The sequence below is a fragment of the Aspergillus stella-maris genome, assembly GCF_047715825.1.
Source record: "Aspergillus stella-maris strain CBS 113639 unplaced genomic scaffold BDV14scaffold_78, whole genome shotgun sequence".
Lineage (NCBI taxonomy): Eukaryota > Fungi > Ascomycota > Eurotiomycetes > Eurotiales > Aspergillaceae > Aspergillus > Aspergillus stella-maris.
This window is the reverse complement of record NW_027396872.1, coordinates 120,653-142,450: the sequence shown is the minus strand read 5'-3', so window position 1 is coordinate 142,450 and position 21,798 is coordinate 120,653. Positions and strand designations below refer to the sequence as shown.

The following is a 21,798-nucleotide window of genomic DNA, read 5'->3' as shown; positions in this document are numbered from 1 at the left end:
GAAGGAGAGGTAGATAAAAACCGAACATTGACAAACATGCGTCATACATAACACAAACACTGACATAGAAGAGAAAAGAAAAAAAAGAGAGTGGAGTTTCCACGTCTTGTGAATTCACAGCGAACCTACATAGGTAATTCACTGAGAGGTCCTAGTTGAAGTCCCTCCCTATGCCAACCCCAGTCATTCCCACCAGCATCTTGAGAGTCCAAGTTCAGGCTAGTATGTGACATGGATTCGTATAGGGCTTAACAGGTTGGCTTTCGATAGCTCCCTTCGTAGGCACGGCGCATTCTAACTAAATATCTATCGTACCAAATTCAAGTTCGATATCTAGAAACTGGCATGGTAATCACATTCCTTATAAAATAACCATCTCTAGCGACTCCGTTCGGCTCTGTTACTCTCAGGGCTAGATACTCCCGTTCCTCGAACGGACAAAGCGCTGAAAGAAACTCGAGTATTTCCGACGCGGTGAAGTCGTACAAGCAAGCACCTATTTAGGAAGGTACGTGGTATGGGAGCTTTGGGTTGTTCGCACCTGCCATTTGAAAATCTTGGCACTTTATTGGGAAGGCACGATGGGCGCGGAAAGCGTACCTTCCTGTCCGAGGTGCGGCTCTGTGGATGGAACGGCGCGGGTGGGTTGCGCTTGCCTTGGGTTTGCATTGTGAGACTGGGGACTGCGCTTAGTGGGATTTACTTACTTACTTCGCTATGGATGACTTTGGTTGGGGTATATAGGTGCAGTATATTCTGTTTTGCGATTCGCGAGGTCAGATGAGTTGTGAGATATGAGATTATGTATGAATGTGTGTGTGTACCTATCTACCCACCACTTTGCAGAAATACATCATGTCCTTTTTCAAGTCTACTGGGATAGCGATATATAAGTGCTAGCAAACATCCGCTTTTGACGCAATAACCATGTCGTCTTTCCTTGTGTCGAGGTGGACTTCGAGACCCGTAATCTTCTCGCTGTCTCCGGTCCGACCAGCACCCTTCTTCTTCCGGATATTAGGGATGGACTTAATTACTTTCCTCACGAGGCAGAGTATCTTCTTCATCGGTCTCCAGAAAACGCCCCAGACGGCAATAGCCATTCGGTCAGGAATGATTCTCACAACTGCACCGACTGGGAACGTCAACAGACCAAAAAGCATAGTCCACCTCCACTGCGCACCAGATAGCGGAGGACGCCGAGGGTTTGGCCTCCTTTGAATATGATTATTATTTGGCCTGTTAGGATGACGGATTGCACAAGGAAGAAGGCGTAGTTCTTTGTCAGGCCTTCTAGAAGGTTGTGCGTGTTGTTTACTGTTCGGCAGCTGTTGATAAGGATTTTATTAGCTTGGTGTATAAACCGGGGAAGGGGTGGGAAGAGAGTAGAATGTACTTGATTATATTACAGAACTGCATCCAGACGTAGATATTAAACGTCATGGTCTGTAACTCAGCGAGATGGCGCTCAGAGCTATACCCGAATATCCTCGCTCCCGCATAGTGAAGAACGAAGATGACGATGAGCTGATAGATAGACTGGCCAGCAACCATCTTCCACATGGCGAACGTGAGGATCGATGCGCCGCGCGGTTCAGGTTTTCGGTTTATCAGGCTGCGCGTGGGCCAGTCTGTTGCGAGGGCTAATGCGGCGAATGTATCCATGATGAGGTTTATCCAGAGGAGTTGCACGACTGTGAAGACTGAGGAGTCGGTGCCGCCGGTTATAGCGGAGATGGTGGTTAGTATTCCGGCGGAGACGTTGATTGTGAATTGAAACTGTACAGATACCAGAGTGTTAGCGAGCTAGGCTTTATGCTGGAAGGGAAAGGGGGAATGGTGTATACCTGGAGGAACTTCTTCGCGGCGTCGTTGACGTTCTGTCCCCAGAGAAGAGCCTTGGCGATAGAAGCAAAGTTATCGTCCATGAGTATGATTGACGAGGCCTCCTTTGCGACTTCCGTCCCCTGAATACCCATTGCAAAGCCCACATCCGCTGCCTTGAGGGCAAGCGCATCATTCGTCCCATCGCCTGTAACAGCAACAGTCTCGCCTAGACTCTTCAAATGTTTCACGAGCCTCAGTTTATCCTCGGGACTAGACCTCGATAGGATCTGTGGTCTAGGCAGAACTATGTCCCACTGCTGACTCGTAAGCCTACGAAAGACAGAACTGTCCATTGCGATTCCGCCGGCCGAGTATATCCCGCATTCGAAGGCGATGGACTTTGCCGTTAGAAAGGTATCGCCTGTTGCCATTCGCACTGTCACACCTGCTGTTTGGCAGTCGAGGACGGCTTGAAGGACTTCAGGGCGGAGGGTGTCGCGGAGGCCGAATATGCCCAGGAGGACCATATCACGAAGGGCATTGTCTAAGGCTATTCCCTTGGTAGCTTGTGGCGGCCACATGTCGAAGTCGCGGTAGGCGAGGGCTATGCAGCGGAGGAACTGGCTGGACACTTGACGCAGGGTATCTCCTATACTGGTTTTCATATCATCTTGCCATGACTGCAGAAAAAGACCGGTTTCTGGATCCGCGATGATGAGACTGCAGAACTGCGAGACAATTTCTGGCGCCCCCTTGACGAATAGCCGATAAGTTCCTGATGGGAGCCGCACGACTGTCGCCATCGACTTTGTCTTCGAGCTGAAGGGAAAGACCTCGACGATTTCTGCTGTTTCTCTATGTGCAGCGACGCCGTCGAGATGAAGATTGGATTGCACGCACTCTACCAGAGCGACTTCGGTGCTTGAGCCTGTAAGCTGGACACCTCCTTCCGTACTCTTCTCTATACCTGTGGAGTTGAGCACGATTGAGTCCTTGAGTATGTCTTTGACTGCAGCAGGCCACGAGATCATCCCTTTGTACAAAGACTTGGCTTCTATTTCAGTCCCAGGCGCAGGCCGTACGTCGCCAAATCCTGGTGCTGTTCCGACGCGGCCACCGACAACTGTCATTTTGTTCTGCGTCACTGTCCCTGCCTCATCAGAACAAATAGTCGTAGCGTTGCCCATGACCTCGCAAGACCACAGCAGCCGGACCAAATTCTTGTCCTTGAGCATTCTGGTCGTCGCAAACGCAAGTGCCATGGTGACGGCGAGCGGTAGACCTTCTGGGACAGCGATGACAGCGACGGTGATGGAAAGAATAAGGACGTTGAGGAATTCCTCGCCCTTTTCCTTCGAGCCGCCTTCGATATCACAAGGTACCGAATGAGGATGATGAGGAAGAAGATTCCACCGACTATCAGTCCAACAATGATGATATACTGCGCAAGAACAGCCAGTTTCTGCTGCAACGCCATCTCCTCCACGTCGCCCCAAAGGGACATTATGATTCGCCCATAGCTGGTGTTTTCACCAACAGATGTAATCAGGAACCTGCCAACACCATTGGAGACTTTACTCCCACTGAGCATGAACGGGTCATAGACAACGGTATGCTCCCCTACGGCGGCCCTCTTCTCAATTAGCTCCCACTCGCCAGTAGCAGAGGACTTGTCGCACTGCACACTGAATCCTTGTGCAAGAATTCCATCAGCGGGTATAACATCACCGGTTTCTATATGTACAATATCACCAACAAGGATTCCGTAGATTGAAATCTGCTGAGCCCTGCCGGACCGGATAACAGTGACGTCTCACTCTTCCTTGACTTTATTCAGTAGCTGAAACTTGCGGTCTTTCTGGTAGTCATTGATAGCTGTTTCTAGGACGATGACGATAACGGCGACGATGATTGAGACTCCTTCTACCCACTCCACGCTTGGCTCGCCTGGTTCAGCGGTGACGGACTGGTAGATGCCCAGAGCCAGATTCACAGTTGCAGACGCAGTCAAGAGGATCATAATTTTGTCATTGAATGCCATCCATGCGAACCCGAGGAGAGAAGTTCGTGGTTTGGGAGGAATCTGGTTGATTCCGTATGTCGTCTTTCGGTCGTGGTGGTTGGATGTCTCGTCGAGGCCAAGGTGGAGGTCTGTCTTCAAGCCGGCTTCTAGACCCGGGAGGCCACCTAGAGAATGAAAAGTCGCGAGCTCTTTGGTTGAGATGATCTCATGGAGTTTGGTGGGGGGGACAAGGTAGCTTCCGCCCTCTCCAAGTCTTTCACTATACTGTGGTTGATCGGCGGTGCACGACTGGCAGTGGCCTCGTCAGGCGCGACAGGGGTGATCTCGTCGTCCATTGCAGTCAAAGCATTCGAAAACTCTCAGATAATGCCAGAAGTGAAGAAAGAAACGAAAAACGAGTATTGATGAGAAGTCAAGGTCCCTTCCCTACCAGATCTGGACCCTCCCTCCCCTACCACGACTCAGCCTTCCTTGGATACTGTGTGTCCTACTGCAAATCTTGTACAGATGGCCCACCGCTTGAAACACCAGAGCTAATAGACTGCAGCCAAGCTCAGCCCTGTCGAGCAATTGTGGTCCCTGAAGGTGCAATTTCTCGGCTTCGCGTTCGGATTCGGGTTTGGTTGGGAATGTGTCTGCCTAAAGTCAAGAGATTATCAGATCCGGATCTGCAAGGGGACTCGGGGTCCATTTTTAAAAAGCTAGAAAAGCACGTAACGGGTTGATGGTTACTATTCAATTTAGACTCTGAGGAATTCGTTGCTGCTCACAGTATGGATGGTGACTGCTAGAGTGTATCTCTACTTTTCAACTCCGCTAGCAAAAGCTACATAATACAAAGCAGTACACTCAAATAGCCCAGCCTCATAGTACCATTTCCATAAACTGAGTCTTGAGATGCCAGTAAATTACGCTCTAGCCAAACCAGAGGATGAGTACTTGCAAACGCTCTAGGGGCATATGCAGGATGGACGACGCTGACGTTCTGCCTTCCATTGCGAACTAAAGGCTGGATAAGGTAGGCTATGCTAAATAGTATTTCTAGGAGCATAGAACCATAGATGATCAAGCACAAGGCAAACATCACACTCACAGAGTGCATTATATTCCTGATTTTCCGTTTATCGTGTCTTATACATTATCCCGACGAGTATGCAAAAGAAACAAACGAAATAGATGAGATGAGATAAAGCGGGAATATTAATGCGGCGCAAAGCAAAGAACAGAACAAGAATCAAAAGCGCAAAAACAAACAAGCAACGAAAGAGATTATATCAGACACCTTAGCATTCTGAAAGTGCCAAAATGCAGTTGAAAATGAATAAGCCACCATGGACAGATACACCATACCTCACTGCCTTGTCAACGCAGTGGCCAACTACCATTCATCTCGTCGAACCATGACAACCATCTAGGTAGCGTATCCATCAAGTATAGCCACAGCCACACAACGATGTCTTTAGTGGGCTCGAAGGCAGGGTTCCAACGGCAAGGGCGAATTTTGACCCTATTCAACAGAGACCAAGGAGGTCAGAACCTGAATTGTCTAACGGAACTACTCAACCTCCTTAGCCTCACCCATGCCCTTCTTCTTCGCGCGCCAAAGACAGACACAGCAAACAGCCGTGAAGAAGAACATGATACTAAGAATCAAAATCAGCATCCGTCATCGATCAAACAATGGTGAAGGGTGGACCTACCACATAGCAATACTCAACCCCCAGATACTCTTCGCCTCAACGCACACCCCCTTACTAGCACCAATCCAGGCCTTGTAGTCTACCTTTCCGGAAAGGTTTCCGAGGTAAGAACTCAAATGTGTAGCAAATGTATACGCTGAGCTCCCGTCGTCGTCTCGCTTGGAGAGGATATCGCCGATGATATCGCCGCAGTCGAGGTAGGAAAGCGGTTTGCCGATTATAACAGCCACGACGATAACAGCGATCAACAATAATCCGTCCAGGATACCCGCCGCGAGGAAGGGGAGGATATCATCGATAAACAAGATCGATGTAATGACGCAGTAGATGACTGAGATACAAGTAACGGTGATTGTACCGATGAAGATCGAGGGAGGCGTGGCGTCGTAGCGGACGATCTCGGCGATGAAGTTTGCTGTCAGACCGATTATGGCGATGAAACTGCAGGCTTGGATGACGCGGGCGAGGAGGAATGTTGCGCCTAGGGCGCCGTAGGCGGGCATTTCGATGGTGGTTAGGAAATGGAGTGAAAGGAAAGATGGGTGTTGTCGGTATGGTTGTAAAAGAGGGGTCCAATGCCAGCAGAGGATAATCTAGCTCGTGCCGCTCGTATTCGTGGTAATCCAAATTCGTAAGGAGAGTATCGTTGACTCAGTCAAAATAGAAGAGATGAGAAGGAGAGTCGTGGTAGTCGTAGATATATCAACCAAAGGAACGTCACAGACGAGTCAACTGAGATGGATAGATAAAGGAGAGAGGAAGTAGGAAAGGAAAGAAAGAAAGCGCTCTGCTATGATATGCAAGACTGACTGTAAGAAATGATTAGGATGAGGAACTGATTGAGACTGAAATCTTTGAGCGAGACATGAATGAACTTATATACCCCCTTGAAAGTCTACACACTGTATACGAAGGATCTAGACTTTCGTCAGGTAGTCAAAGACTGAGCTCTCATTGTACGGTATTTCTGCAACGACGATCATCCAAGCGCCAGGATGGTGAATGGACGTCAGTCAGGGCTCCTGGAGTGTAGTACGAAGGAGTGAGGCTGGAACAGAGCTCGAGCTGTAGTGGATCCCTACCACCCGAATCGCTGGCTGATAGGATCTCAAATCAGAATAAAGTCCTTAGGGTCTGCAGATAAATTTGGCAGCGGCTGCAGAAGCAGGCTAGACTCTGGGCCTGAGGAGCTAGGGCATTTATCCACTGCGGCGCTTACCCGCCAGCGACTCTCGCCCAACGGCTGCATCGGCGCCATCCAATCTGAAGCACGACTCGGCACGTAAATTCTCCGGGTGACGAAGACTGCGAATCAGGTTCGGTAAATGGTATTGTTGTTTTTAGATGCAAAGATTCTCAGTAGTAACCTTATGTGGGGGATGCAGTCTACTACCTCGTTGGGACTTGAGTTGGAGTTGGAGTTGGAGTTTGGTCTAGGTGGTCTATATTAGGGACGCAAAAGTACGGCGCTTCAGATAGCTTTGAGGCGTGAGCTTAGAGCTTTGATTTCCACTTTTGTTGCTTCGTCTCTTTGTATGTTTGCGCACGGTGGCGTGTGGCTGAAATGTTGGAAGCCACGGTGTTTCAATGCCGTTCAGTATCAGCCTCTCGCTGTTGAAAGACCTCGCGTAACCTTAGAGGAAGACCATAGACGGACGTCATCAATCTCCCGAAATAGCGACAAACAAAAGTCAACTTCGATGAGTGTGTATATCGTACAATGTAATCTCGTAAATGGTCCTATCGCGAGTTAGTGCCAGGTTACACACCAGAATAGAACAGTAACAGTTATCGCACCTGAGGCTGGCATCCATCCTGTGCTCCATCGGTATCCAGCCGCTTAGAGAAACCCTCGTAAAGCAACTGAACGCGACGCGATCGTCGCACAAAGCTCAGTACAGCCCAATCCCCAAGTCCAAGTCCAATTCCCAGAGCCATGGACACAGACTTCCTTCTTCCGGTGGACAAATCACCCCGAACTAACCGGCGGAATAATTGCAACCTCCTCCCCACTCCCAATAACCACGCCCTCCGGTCCCTCCCCATCAGCAGGTACATCAACGTATTCTCCACCCACAGCAACACTGCAGCTCCCGAGCACACTTTCCTTGATTCCCGGGTATTTGGACTCAAGTGTGCTGAAGAGTTGCGAGAGGGGGAGTGGCGCGGGGAGGCTCTCGGTGTTTTTGTTCGTGTAGGTTGAGGCGGAGGCGAAGTAGTGGATTGTGAATGTTGACATTTTGGCTTCTTCTCTTGGTTGATGGGTGTAGAGGGGTAATTTGAAGTAGATTGAGCACGCGCAGTGTTGAAGATAGAGGTGAGGTTGATGTTGAGTTGAGATGAGGAACTTGGTGGGGTGTTTGCGACGCGGGGAGAAAGTGATATCTTATCTCCGGGTGATTTATCTACAAAATGACTACTTTTACTACAAACATGTCACTGCAAAACACTTTAACGCTAAAAGAATCCATCATTCGTGATAATTCGATCTCTCAAATCTACACCTACTCGGTCCACTTCAAGAAAGAAAAAGGTACTTTACCCAACCAATGCTCTAAAAGCCCCAACCAGATCCGCCCTCAAATCCTCCCAGTTCTCCAACCCAACACTGACTCTCAACAACCGTCTATCAACAGTCATATCTGACATCGTCCGCCACTCGATCAGACTCTCTACACCACCGAGACTAGTCGCGTGCTGGAAGAGAGATAGTTTAGAAGGTAATCTCTTCGCACAGTCTTCTTCTCGCATTGTAATCGAGAAGACAGGGCCAAAGCCGTTGGGCATTTGCTTGAGAAGCCAGGATTCGTCGTCTTTTTGCAGGCTGGAGTGGAAGATTGCTTCGAGGGCTTGCTGGGTGACGGCTTCGTCGCTTCCTTCTTCGGGGTTTGGGGTTGTGAGGGCGTTGTGGAGCCATGTGACGAGGTTTGTGGCGTTTGAGCTGAGTCGTTGCACGCGGACTTCGAGAGTTCGTAGACTGCGGACACCGAGCCAGGATTCCATGTTGCCCATTACGCTTCCTAGAAAGATACGGTCTGTGAAGAGCTGCCGCGCCCACTCCTTGTTGCGCGTTGCGAGCACACCGCAGAGGACGTCGCTGTGGCCGCCGAAGTACTTTGATCCGGAGTGCATTACCAGGTCGGCACCGAACTGGAATGGGTCCTGCAATGGGGGAGGCGCAAATGTGGCGTCAATGATGAGGTATGCTCCGCGAGAGTGTGCTTTCTTTGCATATTCTTCAATGTTGAAGGAGGTTCCCTCGGGGTTGACTGGTGTTTCCAAGTGTATGACATCGCCCGCTTCCAGCGCCTCGGCGGGACAATCCAGCGGCAGCTTCTGCATACCTGTCAGGCGGCTGAACAGGTCGACGACTCCGTGACATCCGTGGTATCCATTTCCAATCGAGATTCGGCGGGGATTCAACAGTATCAATGCCGCATGGAACGCGGACAACCCTGACGAGTAACTGATGGCTTCGCCATTGAGAAGGGAAGATAAAATAGCTTCGAAGCGAGTCGGGTTAGGAGCGGAGAGACGTGAGTATACGTGCGGCAGCTTGTCTCCAGTCTCATTCTATACCAGTCAGACCCGCCGGCAGAAAGAAGTGTAGATACTCACCCCAGTGAGGTCTGCGGCCGGTATCAACTTCTCCGGGTCGTCTGAGTAGCGAAACGTAGTAGCAACATGGATTGGAGGCGCAACATCAGTGACCACATTGTGCACGTCGTCCGCATGCAGCGCGCGCGTGGAAGCGCCAATATCGTCGTGGGAAAGCATTGGGAGTGTCAACTTGGAGGAGTGACACAGGGCGAGGGGGAACCAGTGTTGGAGTAATGAGGGGAATACACGTGACTGTGGGTCGGTGGAGATTGCGTGACTGATAGCAGATGCCATGGGTACACAAGCCCCGAGCAATGAATTCATTCCTACAGCTATCTACCGCCGCAGGGAACCCATTCTGGAGGGTTCGCGGACTGACCCTGGTGCTGCCGACTGGAAGTTGAACCGGTCTGCTTCGTCAGTATTAACCTTTTATCTGTACAGAAGGGAACCTACCAGCTTCAGAGTCGAACGCGATGGTGATATCGTCGTGTTCACTGGGATACTCCGGCATATCGAGACAAACGAAATCAGATGATGGGTCATCGTCGGTCTTTGGCAGTGCGAACTTGGCGTCCACAATCCGTACACCGTACTTTCCTCCTCGGTTAAAGCCTTCCAGAAGATCGGTGCCCTTCAACACAAAGTTCAAGCATTTTCCATGACTAAAGTCATTCAGGAACGCTATCAGTTGCACCACCTTGTCTTGTCGAACGATCTGTATCCGCGCCATGCTCGACTCCCACTTTTTAGTGATTGGAACCACCATTCGGCGTCGGGAAATCATGAATGAAGAAGCAACACTGCATTATTAGCAGGGAACAGACATGGAGTTCAAAGTTCATACCTGTCGAAGAGCACTGTAAATCCTGTTACAGCCTTCTCGAACTCATGTAGACCTAATAAATTAGCACTTGTCCCCAACAATGGACGCTTGACATACCTTTCAGTGTCATGAAATCGAATCTCCGAACCATTGGCTTGACCATGACTGTCTGAAGGGACTCTGCCAAGCTGTCTTGCATCTCCGGAGGAATCAAGTTCTCGGCCGCTGAAACCGTCAAGTCATGCTGCGGCGGTCGGTACAAACTCAGGCCCGTCCGGTTGTTAACGTCCAGACCCAATTTCAATTCTCCAGGACCAAGGTTTAGGCGATCCGTGACAGACCCCCAATCTGATGCAATGAACGCTCGTAGATGCTCAGAAAGGACGGTCGGGCCGTAGCCATGTTCAACATAGTCATGCTCCTGATCGATAACGCACACTGTTCCTGCGGGGAATTGAAGGTGTTGTTTAGCTGGTTGTCCGGTCGTTCGGTCGGCTGGCTCTTCAATTGTATAGGCGCGGATTGGTACATCGGCTACCTTGAGCTCTCTCTGCTTAGGCAACATGGCCAGTAACAGTGAGTGCAAGGTAGTCCGTTCGCGAGTATCCTGGAAAGTCATCAACATAGACCGGACGCGGCCCTCTTCCTTGATGTTGAGAACAAGAGCCGGGGCCCCATCTTCACCTCGCAGCAGACCGAACAAAACTGGCGATCCATATCCTAGGATATGGCGTACACTGCTCAGGGTCTTCACCTTGGGTGTCGTCAGTACTGTAATCCTGAACCCACGGTGTGCAGTTCGAGTGCCTGTCCCCTCAGTCACAGTCACTGATCGCTCGAACAATCGGACACGGCATCGCTCGATGGATTCCGGCGGGAAAGCCTTTGGTGTCCCTGGGTCCATGTATTGGAACACCTTCAGGGTACATTCGAAGATCACCGATTCGCCAGCTTCCGGCTGTAGACTAGCTTCTGTTTTCCGCGTGTAGTTGACAATATTCCATAACGTCTTGAAATCGTCCTCCTTGAAATCGACATCCAACTCAAACCCACGAGGAAGCTTCACCCTCATTGAGTGCGTTCGGACCTGCCAGTCCACGTCATCCCACGTCGGTCCCTTCTTCTTATCTGACTGAATCATAACATTGACCAGATCGCTTTGGCTAGTGATGGCAGCAAAAACATACCAATCGGCACGGTCACGAATAATAGACAGCGCACAGGGCATAGAAAACTGCTGGCCGTCGTCCTCGCTTGAACTCACAGAAACCTCGACAAACATGCTTCCATAGCTGAAATACCTGCTGCTATCGCCTAAAGGCATCATTTGCACAAAAGTAGGTCCCTTCCCGGAGTTGTCCAGCAACATGGACCTTGAGGTCGCTCCGGAAAGAACCGCAGACACGTCCGGCGCGAAGAAAGGATACCTCATCCATACACTCGTGTCAGATTCGGTCCCTGGGTGTATGGCAGAGAGAATGTTATTTCGTTTAATAGATACCGCCAGCGATCTCAAATGGCTCATCACAGTTTGATGCACTCCTAGCAGATCTTCCAGCTGTTTGTCGCCTGTCGTGCTGACCACAGCGAGCAGTGCGTCGATGCTCATTGCTCCGTAACGTGTGACTTCTTGGTGCTGGGGAACGATGTTTTCGTTGATCCAGAGTGCCTTGGCAAGATCAATAACAGCTTGCTGTGCCATCTCTGGTTGGGGTCGGGAGGTTGGTCTTGAACTTGATGACCGTGATGAGCGAGCATACGCTTCTAATCGTTTCTTTCCGCGCATGAACCACCAAACCGCGGCTCTCACCCATTCAGTGAGTGAGGTTTCCATGAGTGGCTTGACGTTCTCGGCGGAAATTTGGATCGACTCGCTATACTGTCCTGCATGCCCCTTGAATTCAGTAAACGCCACCTCGCCAAATTGGCTGGCAATAGATCGTAGTGAGTATTTTGGTGGTTGCGGGCTTGCGGACGTGGTGCGACTTTCTCGACTAGTTGGTCGAAGTTCGTCGCTGGGTTCGAGTGCCAATTGAGGGGGTGCCACTTGAGGCTTCGGAGATAGACTTGGCAAGTTCATGACCGGCGCCTGGCCAGGAGGAGACATATTGTCGGGACTCGTACGGGTGATTTGAGGGCTCGGCGGACTCGGAGGGGTGCGGACAGGACTTTGAGGAGCTGCAGACTGCGTCTCGGAAACCGGTGCCGATTCATATAGCGAGCTAGGGCTGTTTGGAGAATTCTCATTCTGAGGGGAGATAGGATCTTCCTCATATTTCTTTGACAAGGCACGGCCTTCTTCAACCTCCATCTTCTGTCGAATGCGCTGTGCGACTGAATCCGCGCCAGGAGATGCCCGGAAAGACAAACGAGAGCCACTTTCGCCGAGGTTCAAGGCCATCAGGAAATCTGCATCCTGTGTATTCTTAACGAGCAGTGGTGTCCGGTTCTCGGGTCCTGGGCTGCCACCTTGACGGTTTCTATTGCCAAAGGAAGTATCTAGTCGGAGGTGAGGGCTTCCATCCTGGGCGCCATCGGCGTCATTCAATCTGTTCGAACTCTGACTATGGCTACGAGACCGATTGAACGAAATCTCAATGGTGGGTTCCTCAGACTCGTCTCCGCCTTCTCCAATGCACACGGGAGCTCCGTCGGCGAATTTTACCCTCAGCCCTTTGCCTTTCCGGGTTTTCATGCGCGTTATTGTGGGGACAATGGGTTGTGATTGTGAGTGGAAGTCGGTTGGGGGGGACGGATTCGAGATGGGTGATGTATTTGAGGGGTCGTGTGAGTGCCATCGTTGAGAGACTTCTAGGCGAGGAGGGGGAGGAATCTCCCTCGAGGTAGGGGCAGCATGACCACCAGCAGATAGTGATTTACTGCGAACGGGTCCTAGAAACGCTTCGACCTGCTGGTCGGCGGTGTTCTTTGGTTTGTCTCGCGAAAACAGCTTATCCCGCCAATGGGCTTTCTTGGATACCGGCTTGCGTTCGGCTTCCGCGAAGGAGAAAGGGTCCTCGGCAGACATTATGATTAAATTCAGAGGGGTGTAATTCTCGGGAATCGTGTCTGCTTCAGCGCATTGCAGATGTACAGACGTGGTCAGGCAACAAGGGCCGTCGAGAGGTCTTGGCCTTTCAGGTCCCCCGCGCTGAACACCGAGAAGTATAGCCAGAAACAAAGCACTCGACCACGGCGTTCGAGAAGTCGGATAACAACGACTTTTCGGCAACAGATAACCCGGCAATGTACCAGTATTCTCCAGCAGCAGAAAAGGTGGGGAGAGCGGTAGAGGACGGACGGTAAACAAGTCCGTATATCGAGATATCGACCCCTGGCGTTATCTGTGCGAGTGCGGAGCGGGACCGGGAGGCTGGCGGCGAGGCGGAGGGAAGGGGGAGGAGGTGACTAGCAGATTGAGGATAAGCTCCGGGGGCCGATGCGAGTTCTTATTTCTTGACAAAGGTGAGTTGTGCTCCTGCCACCGAGGGTGATTGCTTGCGCTGTCTGGTGTGGAGTCGGGGACGAGCGATCTACCGCGACCAATTGATCAATGACCATTCAGGAACAAGACACAGACGGGAAGTTTGCGAGAAGGGGCATTTGCGCAACGTCAAGGGGCAAGAGGGGTTTTAGGAGTTACCTGGACAGTGGGAAAGAAGTAGACTCAGGTTAGCTGTAAACAAGACCCCAGATCCGATAACGACGCTCGATGGTCACGATCCCAGGGATTCAGGACGAGATAGATAAGACACTCAAAGGAGATTGCGTGAGCTGAGCCAGCAGCTGAAAGTAAGGGCTCTAGTCAAGTAAGAAAGAGGCGCCGAGAAGGAAAGTAGAGAAGGAGATAAGAAAGCAATCAAAGAAGTCGACCGAGTCAAAGGGAAGATGGAGGGAACCCCAGAAAGGTGGAATGAGCCCGTGCAGGAAGCCTACGAAGCCTCTCCGCGACCGCGCCGCACTTTGTCCTCTAGTCTGCCGCCCAAGAATGCCTCAGCGCCACTGACCTACCATGCGTTCCTGTTCAGGTCCCTCGTCCTCGTAGATACTTTCCCACAATTATCGACGCTCGCAATCTCTCTGCTTCATCAACTTCGAACACCGTGGACCGTGATGTATCTCCAGATGTCAACTCTTGCTGATCACGTGTTCGACAATCGGCAATCCTGAGACTGTTGCACCGTGGTGATATTCTTAGCGCTCCTTCTTATAATAGCGGCCGACCTAATCGACCGTTCTTCACACTACGAATGGATGCAATTTCACGGTTGGAGTTTTCATTTCCTCGACGCTAAGGCTGGGTCTAAGGCTATAGATACTACATTGCACCTCGGGACTCGGGAGGCTGTCCGCAAGCGCGCGCTGTGATCATTCTTCACCCCAGGCGTACTCATGTCATTACCTACTTCTCGGTAACAACTTGAGCTGCATACACTCCTGCTACACTGAGTCCATGAGCGTTGACATAACATCTTGTAACACCAATTGTTAAACTGACGTGGACTCGTGTGAGGACAACCTCAGCCAAAAAGAAATGAAACCCCTGTGCATGGATTAGCGCCAGAGCAGTTATCTTGGGAACATCAGGTTGTGCCCATCCAATAACCAGCAGGAGGAACCACCCCACTATCGCGCGATCCATTGGTGCTCGTGCAACAGTCGAGCCCTCCCGTCATCCTGAAACTGAAACTGGTCGGTGCTCCGTCTCAGACATCCTCCGTCTTGCGCGACTCAAACAATTGCGGTGGGCCCGCCGTTGTTGAAACTGGCGTTTTTGCTGGCAGCCACGCAATATCGGTTATCTTTGGATTTGAGTTCATATCTCAGGGGCTTGACTTTCAAAGGCTGCATGCAGGTTGTCAATTGTCATTGCCTAGGTTCGGGAATCTTCATCCATTGATGCGCCACAGGTCGCCCTGCGATAAGCAAAGAACTCAGCCACGAAGAGGGGATCGAGGCACGCCCCACTCTGGACTTGTGTACTATGGACAAAAACAACGGAACATCAGAGACAAAAGCCTGGGCTGGATCCATATGATTGCTGGAATCTTCAGGCGTCCAGGGCTCAGAATAGTCCACATGTCCTTCCCTGTAGGGCATTCTGGGAACGATCAGACTGTCAGCTCGGAAGCCAGCCAACAAGCCAAGAGTGCTAATTGAAAACTCCTCATTGAACCCCGTATCTCAACTTGGCAGCACAGGCTCGCGATACCTTCATCAAAGGGTATGCTCCGCGTCTTCAGTCGAAGGATTACCTGGGATTGGGATATAAGATGCATACACCAGCCTTTGTAACTAAAAGCGCATCAAGCCAAATCCGAAAACAATGCAGTTCAAAAGTAATGCACCGGTTGTGCTACTCTCCAGCTGCGCCGGGTAAGTTATTGAGCAAGGATGCTCTCAAGCCTTCATCGTTGGATTCATTGTTGATATGTAGTCTAGGCGAGGAGGCGACTTTCACGGAGTAGGTCAGCACCGGCTTGCCTAATACATCGATCCCGCTTACATACCCCAGCAGCTGCAGCGATATGCACCTGCGGCTGTTTACTGCTTAGCTTGTGCTTCTATAGTGAGGATCACGGACGTCTTTTGCGGGCTTCGTATATGCATGACACCAGCAGACTATATATATATATAAATAGCAGGATCATCTCATGATCGTGCGTTGTGGATAAACGATCGCTATCTGCTCCGTCATGAATACGCTTTGGGATCGCTGTTTAGAGGGAGATCTTGTTGCAACTATCTGGGTTGATGAGAACTTCTATACAGCGCTTTGAATATACTCTCTAATTACGCTGCTTCAGCGGATATCAGAAGTAACATTTCTCATGCTATCTCCCTGCTTTACCTTGAGAAATCATCGTGTGCACTTGTCCGCGATACAATTTGTGGTAATCGACGGGCCACGAAGTTTATATATTTTCGAACCCTGGTGTCATCTTGTAGTCTCTCGTAAGCTCGTAACTTTATCTCGCTCCTCATTTTCATGGACAGCCGCAAGATATGTATATTAAAGCTTGGATAGGCTTGACACCACGTGCCTCAAGTGAGACAGCTGAAATATTCTGGCGTCCCTATGTAAGTAGCACCACCTATACCAAAAAATCCGGATAACTTCGAGCAATTCCTTACGTACTCTGGGCCTGGCTCGATCCTCCAGCCCTGCCAGAATTTTCCGAAGCAATCCCACAGTAAATGAATGCGCCCACTGGTATCCATATACCCGGATATGTCTAAATAATATATGTCCAAGAGTCAGACACAGCGGACAAGCTAATTGCCTTTTCCAGAGACACTGGTCAGTGCATGCTTGCAAGAAAAATTCCCTGGAAGTCTTCAGGTTGAGAGCCGATCAGCGATCCACGGGTCTGAAACAAGGGAGATCCTTATGTTCGGGTTCCAATATTATGAGCTTCCCATTCGGCAGCCTGATGTCACAGGAAATCGATTCCGAGTGATCAGGAGCATCACGGACGCCTGTTTGTCGCAAGTTGTGATCGAATTCAGCACGCTTGAGTAACCCCGATTCCGACTTGACGAATTATCGCAAGGATGTACGCGGGGTACGAGTGGCAGCGCTCGTAGATCGGCCATAGAGCGTAGACTCGTAGATACTGTTAGTCGGTAGAGTAAGACTCAGATGGCTGTTTATTCATGGTTCCGAGACACGATCATCGGTGGCTGTTTACTTGGTGCTGAGTTGCAACTGCCAACACCCTGCCTTGCTCGAACATCAGGGAACAAGATAGAATCCATAAATCGAACTGCCCAAGTTCAGGGACCAACACGAAAGGGAAAAACAGGATGAGTGGCTGGTGAGCGCACAGCTCATCTTCTGAGACACGAGTGGATTGAGGAGGCTCATGGGGAGCAAGAGTTGGCGTGGTGTTGTTTCCAAGATTAGAAAAAGCGGGTGCCCATCACCGCCCTAGCGCAGCCAGTAGCAGCAACCAGAGCAGTCCACATCCACCGGCCAGCCAGCGCCCAGTCCCAGTCCAGTCCCATCCACACCAGCAAAGCGAACAAACATGCTGGCGCAGCACCTCCGTCCAGTTTTCGCATTCCATTGCTTGACTCAAGTTTTTCTCCCCTTCTCTTTTTACCAATAATGTCTCTCACAGGACCTCCAGCTGCGACTTGACCCAGTCTTATCCCGAGAGTCCCTGTCACTCTGTTTAGCATCCTTACGTCGATCGACCTTTTGCCTCCCCACCGTTTTCCGGACTGCGCCTCCCCTTCGCTGTCACGCCCGGCAATCGGGAGTAAGCACCTCTCACCCTGGGTTTGGGTTGGGCTGCTTGAACTTGCTGGACGGTTTTATCATCTGTGGAGGTGGCTGAAATTTCTTCTCCGCTGCTTGTTTTTCTGGTTCACCACCGTCCGAGGAGGGTTCGCGATACGGGCTTATCAGGCAACAACGATCGTTGATTTGAAACCCGACTTTTGTTATTCGGCCCAGGACAATCGTGGATTGAATTACCGATACGGGGCTGGCCTCCCCGAGGGGGTCATCCCATTTATACAGAGAGGTCGCGATGGCGTCTGATCGCGACGCGAGATGGCACGATGGGTCTCCGTCGTCGGCCTTGTTCCAGCGCCTCCGGTCACAGCAGTTTCTCGGCGAACAATCGATCCTCCAACATCGGAAATGGCGGGATACGTTTCGACGACGGCCGCGGCGGCATGCTACACTTGGTGGTCGGATAGGATGGCTTGTGATGGTGGTGATGATGTCGTTCTTGTCATCGGCCCACGGGGCATGGTTGGAGTTTGACAATTGCTTGGATGCGTCCATCGTCGACTCGAACCCTGAGCAGTTGCAATTCGTGCCTCTCTCTGTTGCGGCCAGCTTCAATATGACGGGCCCCCTGTACCCGCTGGATATCGTTGTCTACGGCAATGTGTCTGGTACCGCTGATCGGAGCGACAACTATCCGCTGCCCAGCGATCCTCAGTGGAATAACACGAATTCAACCACTGGCAAGATTATTGACCTGGACATCTCCAACAACAACTACTCGACTTTGATCTCCTCGATACAAGTCGCTAGCTTTACGCCGTATTCTGAGGCCTCAAGATTCTGCAATTCCGTCACTCAAGGAGAATGCCCGTTGGGCCCTGTATTTTACAGGAATCAGTGAGCATCCACCCTAATCAACAAATTTGGTGACACCCACTGACGTGTTTTTGACGAATTTAGGACCGACCTTGCTGATTTACGTGCGTTCTCGGTCCACCATGATATGGCCTCGTCCTACCACTTTTCTACCCTTCACACACGGTTCACCATCATATCCGGCGATGCGGCTGCCGATAGACTTGGTTGTATCCTTGTCAACATTACGCCGGACCTGGGGTCAACCGTGAAGGATGCTCTCGCCTACGTGCCTCTTGCCATCTTGATCATGGTGGGAATGGCCACCGTTTCCGCCGCGATATACAGTCCATGGGGTAGTACAGATCCGTTCCGTTGGACCAGCAACTACGGTCGTGATGAAGACGTTCTGCGTCTTGTGACTCCTGGTTTCGGAGATTGTCTCCAATACATACAATTCGTGGTTCTAACGGGAGCGTTGTCCCTGAATTATCCCGGATACTACCAGCCAGCGGTTAGCCAGGGCGCTTGGTCATCCCTCATGTTCAATCAGAGCTTCTTCGGAACCGAACACGACCCTGTAGCCGATGGAATTTACGCCGTCAATGGCACTCGTGGCTTGGATCGGTTGCAGCAGCTTGTCGGTATGGACGGAACGCGCGACATATGGCCGGCAATGATGGTCTGGCTGCTTTCCATTGTGGGAATCATCGTCTTTATTATTCAATTTACCTTTGCGTTCCGCTGGCTCTATCGTGAGCTAGCGAGGATCCCGGAAGAGGATCTCCGCGCCAAGAACTTGCCCTTCACTGTGGGCAATGTCATTCGAATCGTCTATAATTTCTTCATTCTACCGCTGATCTCACTATCATTCTTCCAACTAATTACTGCCAGCGAGTCTCCCGCGTATTGCGTGGGACTGGCAGGTCTTGTCATTTTCATATTAATATGCTTCTCTATCTGGATTATACGGTTAATTGTTACCACCCGGCCGAGATCTTATCTTTTCGACGACCTACCTACCGTCCTTTTATACGGCCCTCTCTACAACACCTTCTCCGACGACGCCGCAGCTTTTGCCATTATCCCGATATTCATATCATTCGCTCGTGGCGTGGCAATTGGTGCAGTCCAAGCGTCGGGCATAGCCCAGATCGTCCTTTTGGCGATCTGCGAGGTTGTCTCGGTCCTCACTATCATAGCCTTCCGACCCTTCCCTTCTCCGTCATCCATGAACCTCTACCACATCTGTTTCTCTATTGTTCGGTTCCTGACGATATTGCTGAGCATCGTCTTTGTTCCGTCGCTCGGTATCTCTCAAGCCGCTCGTGGCTGGATTGGCTATGTTATTTTACTTCTGCACGGACTAGTGCTCGTCTTCGGGTTCTTCTTGAACGCACTGCAGACCTTGATTGAGGTTATTGCTCGCCTTCTTGGTGCTGGCGGTAACGAGGCCGGTGCTACTCGTGGAGGTCTTGTCAAGGTAAGGCATTTCCAGATTGACTTTTGTCTCCATCGAATGCTAATTAGAACTTAGGTCTTCGGTATGCGCCAATTGTCTCGACGTAACCCCCGACGTGACGTTGTCACAAGACAAAGCATGGCTTCCGACGCCGCAATGTTAGCACACACGGACGACCGGCTTTCATCTCAATTTGATGGGTCTCGACCAAGGAGTCTCTCAGGCAGCTCAGCACTGCTCCTCAACAGAGCGACAGGGAACGAAAGTAAGGGTAGTGCAATCTACGAAGCGGAAAGATCACACAGCCGGGCCAACAGCGCTGGTTTATACACACCCACCACACCGGGAGGTTTCCAGGGCTCTGGATACCATACGACGGGCAGCAACTCGCCCAAGATTGGACCAGTCTTTGCAATGCAGCCAAATGATCCTTATTATCGACCGCCGAGACCCCGGAAGCGGAATGAACGAGGCTTCTCGGATGATTCTGGTAGACGAGGCTCCTCCGGTCTCTACCGAGATGTTAGCTTTGCGGACATGGAAGACGATGCTATGGAAGGCCCTTCAATATCGCGAAGAGGCACGCCTACACCGGCTTACATTCCTGCGCCGAAGGATGACCTCGAGATCGACGAGCCGCGTAAGAACCGGAAAGATTATGCTGTGCGAGAAGTGGACTTTTACTATCGAGTCCGCGGTCCTCCGCTTTCGCATACAGGTACCCGGAAGCTGAAGACTGGACCCGCAGATCCTACAGGACCTGTTTCGTCCGCAACTGGGTTCTTCCGCAACCTATTCCAAGGCAAAACCAAGGACAAAGGAAAAGGATTTGAAGTGGTTCGAAGCAGTAGGGCGCCTCCTCCTGGTCTCATGCCTGAGCGAGAAGCGGCCCATGAGCCGTACTCCGATGAGCCTGCCAACCAGAACGATGCCGAGCGCGATCAATCTACCCCAGAACCTACCACTGCACCTCAAGAAACAGATCGCAGCGACGATGAAACCCCTCGGGGTGCTCCGATGAGCCTCCCGCTTATCGATGCGGGCGGGACCATCGAACTGCCGAGCCGTGTGGGTTCCCGTCGTGAGGATGTGCCGACGCTCAGCCGGCCAAAAACGCCCAGCCGCTCAAGCAAAAGAAAGCGGCGTGATTCCGAAAGCGCCCAAGCTCAGGAAGAGGAGGATAAGTCTGACGACGTTTCGCTGCGCCCTGCTCAGGCTGGCACCGCGCGGCTGCCGTTCAGCGCAACTAGCTCACCCTCTCGGGACCGAAACTACTCCCTAGCCTCTACCACCGCATCCACCTCGTCTGGCCATGAACGGACCGCTCGGTCCCGCATCGAACGCCCATCAAGCGTAGGCTACGTTGCGCAGCATCGTGCTCGCGACAACATCCACCAACCTCACCCCGAACAACCATCGTTTTCCGAGAGCGCTGCCGAGCTAGTTGATGAGAGTCGCAGCGAGGGCACCCGATCCAAGGCATCACACCATTCACGATACACATGAAACGCACCCGAGGCGTCTTCACTTGAAACGCATGTTGATTTAGCAGTATCGGATTCTAACTTGTGTTGATATTCATATCCATGACGAATCTCCTTCCGTCTTGATTCAAAAGAAGCGATATCCTGGTGCCATCTTGCCATCTATAATTGCTGCCGATGCCTCGGCTGTAACTTGACTTGTTTTGACTTGGCTATCCAGTGTATATGTTGAAATCTGGGGTCCTCTTCGTGTATTGATTTCAGGATTGTATTATTTCTAATTTTCTGAAGCGAATTTGATGTTGATAGATTTTCTATAATCCCACCGAGGCTCTTGGTCGCCTAATCATCAAATGTCCAGTATAAATACCCGTAGGAAAGTTTGGTTCGCGAAGTCATCATACTGTCGAGACCGCCTGATGTCTGCGCCTGCAGGGATCATTCAGGCGCCAATACATACTTCCCGCTTGAATCTGGTTTATGACTTATCTACCATTCAGCTTCAGTCTCGGCGCAGACATCTCGTTGGACTGGACTGTTTTGGCGCCCCACGGCGAATTCTCGGGCACTGAGAGGTGGCGGTGATAAGCCCAGGACCAGATACTTTGCAACAGGCTCAATCCGCCTGGGAAACAGCCTGCTCACGCTCGACAAGGCTCTAATCGTGACCGAACTTCGGGATAATTCTCGCGTGCTCTTCTCGTGTTCAGCCTCTAGCGCGGAGGTGTGTTGGTCTTGCGGTCGCAGGGAACTGTCACGAGACTGCCGCGGGCTGTTG

The 21,798-nt window shown here is 51.2% G+C and overlaps 5 protein-coding genes across 5 annotated transcripts; 1 reads left to right on the top strand and 4 right to left on the bottom strand.

Moving 5' to 3' along the window:
* Window positions 1-896: 896 nt before the first annotated feature.
* On the bottom strand, window positions 897-3,847 carry BDV14DRAFT_192935 (cation-translocating P-type ATPase; the record flags this gene model as incomplete). The annotated part of the gene is made up of 7 exons (XM_073771694.1): window positions 897-1,007; window positions 1,184-1,328; window positions 1,397-1,779; window positions 1,848-2,476; window positions 2,549-3,173; window positions 3,203-3,614; window positions 3,645-3,847. The coding sequence occupies 7 exons, from the start codon at window positions 3,845-3,847 to the stop codon at window positions 897-899; spliced, it is 2,508 nt and encodes an 835-aa protein (XP_073623512.1).
* A 1,099-nt stretch (window positions 3,848-4,946) lies between these two features.
* On the bottom strand, window positions 4,947-6,391 carry BDV14DRAFT_182514 (uncharacterized protein). Its single transcript, XM_073770239.1, has 2 exons — window positions 5,551-6,391; window positions 4,947-5,493 (listed from the first exon to the last, which is right to left on the bottom strand). Exons 1-2 carry the CDS (start codon window positions 6,051-6,053, stop codon window positions 5,406-5,408), a joined length of 591 nt encoding a protein of 196 aa, XP_073623511.1. The 5' UTR covers window positions 6,054-6,391; the 3' UTR covers window positions 4,947-5,405.
* Window positions 6,392-7,150: 759 nt separating this feature from the next.
* Window positions 7,151-7,789, bottom strand: BDV14DRAFT_204645 (MoaD/ThiS family protein; the record flags this gene model as incomplete). The annotated part of the gene is made up of 2 exons (XM_073774565.1): window positions 7,151-7,290; window positions 7,531-7,789. The coding sequence occupies 2 exons, from the start codon at window positions 7,787-7,789 to the stop codon at window positions 7,151-7,153; spliced, it is 399 nt and encodes a 132-aa protein (XP_073623510.1).
* Window positions 7,790-8,088: 299 nt separating this feature from the next.
* On the bottom strand, window positions 8,089-13,004 carry BDV14DRAFT_192932 (uncharacterized protein; the record flags this gene model as incomplete). The annotated part of the gene is made up of 5 exons (XM_073771693.1): window positions 8,089-9,110; window positions 9,504-9,560; window positions 9,607-9,953; window positions 9,998-10,049; window positions 10,094-13,004. The coding sequence occupies 5 exons, from the start codon at window positions 13,002-13,004 to the stop codon at window positions 8,089-8,091; spliced, it is 4,389 nt and encodes a 1,462-aa protein (XP_073623509.1).
* A 4,000-nt stretch (window positions 13,005-17,004) lies between these two features.
* On the top strand, window positions 17,005-21,366 carry BDV14DRAFT_182491 (uncharacterized protein). The gene is made up of 3 exons (XM_073770238.1): window positions 17,005-18,116; window positions 18,180-19,557; window positions 19,612-21,366. Exons 1-3 carry the CDS (start codon window positions 17,515-17,517, stop codon window positions 21,040-21,042), a joined length of 3,411 nt encoding a protein of 1,136 aa, XP_073623508.1. The 5' UTR covers window positions 17,005-17,514; the 3' UTR covers window positions 21,043-21,366.
* Window positions 21,367-21,798: the final 432 nt, after the last annotated feature.

Excerpts from the sequence above, each read along its gene's own strand:
- BDV14DRAFT_182491 (XM_073770238.1), top strand. The coding sequence starts at position 17,515 with ATGGCGTCTGATCGCGACGCGAGATGGCACGATGGGTCTCCGTCGTCG. Across the intron at positions 18,117-18,179 it reads CCTGTATTTTACAGGAATCA|GACCGACCTTGCTGATTTAC; the intron begins GTGAGCATCCAC and ends TGACGAATTTAG. Across the intron at positions 19,558-19,611 it reads CTCGTGGAGGTCTTGTCAAG|GTCTTCGGTATGCGCCAATT; the intron begins GTAAGGCATTTC and ends ATTAGAACTTAG.
- BDV14DRAFT_182514 (XM_073770239.1), bottom strand. The coding sequence starts at position 6,053 with ATGCCCGCCTACGGCGCCCTAGGCGCAACATTCCTCCTCGCCCGCGTC. Across the intron at positions 5,494-5,550 it reads GGGTTGAGTATTGCTATGTG|TATCATGTTCTTCTTCACGG; the intron begins GTAGGTCCACCC and ends TTTGATTCTTAG.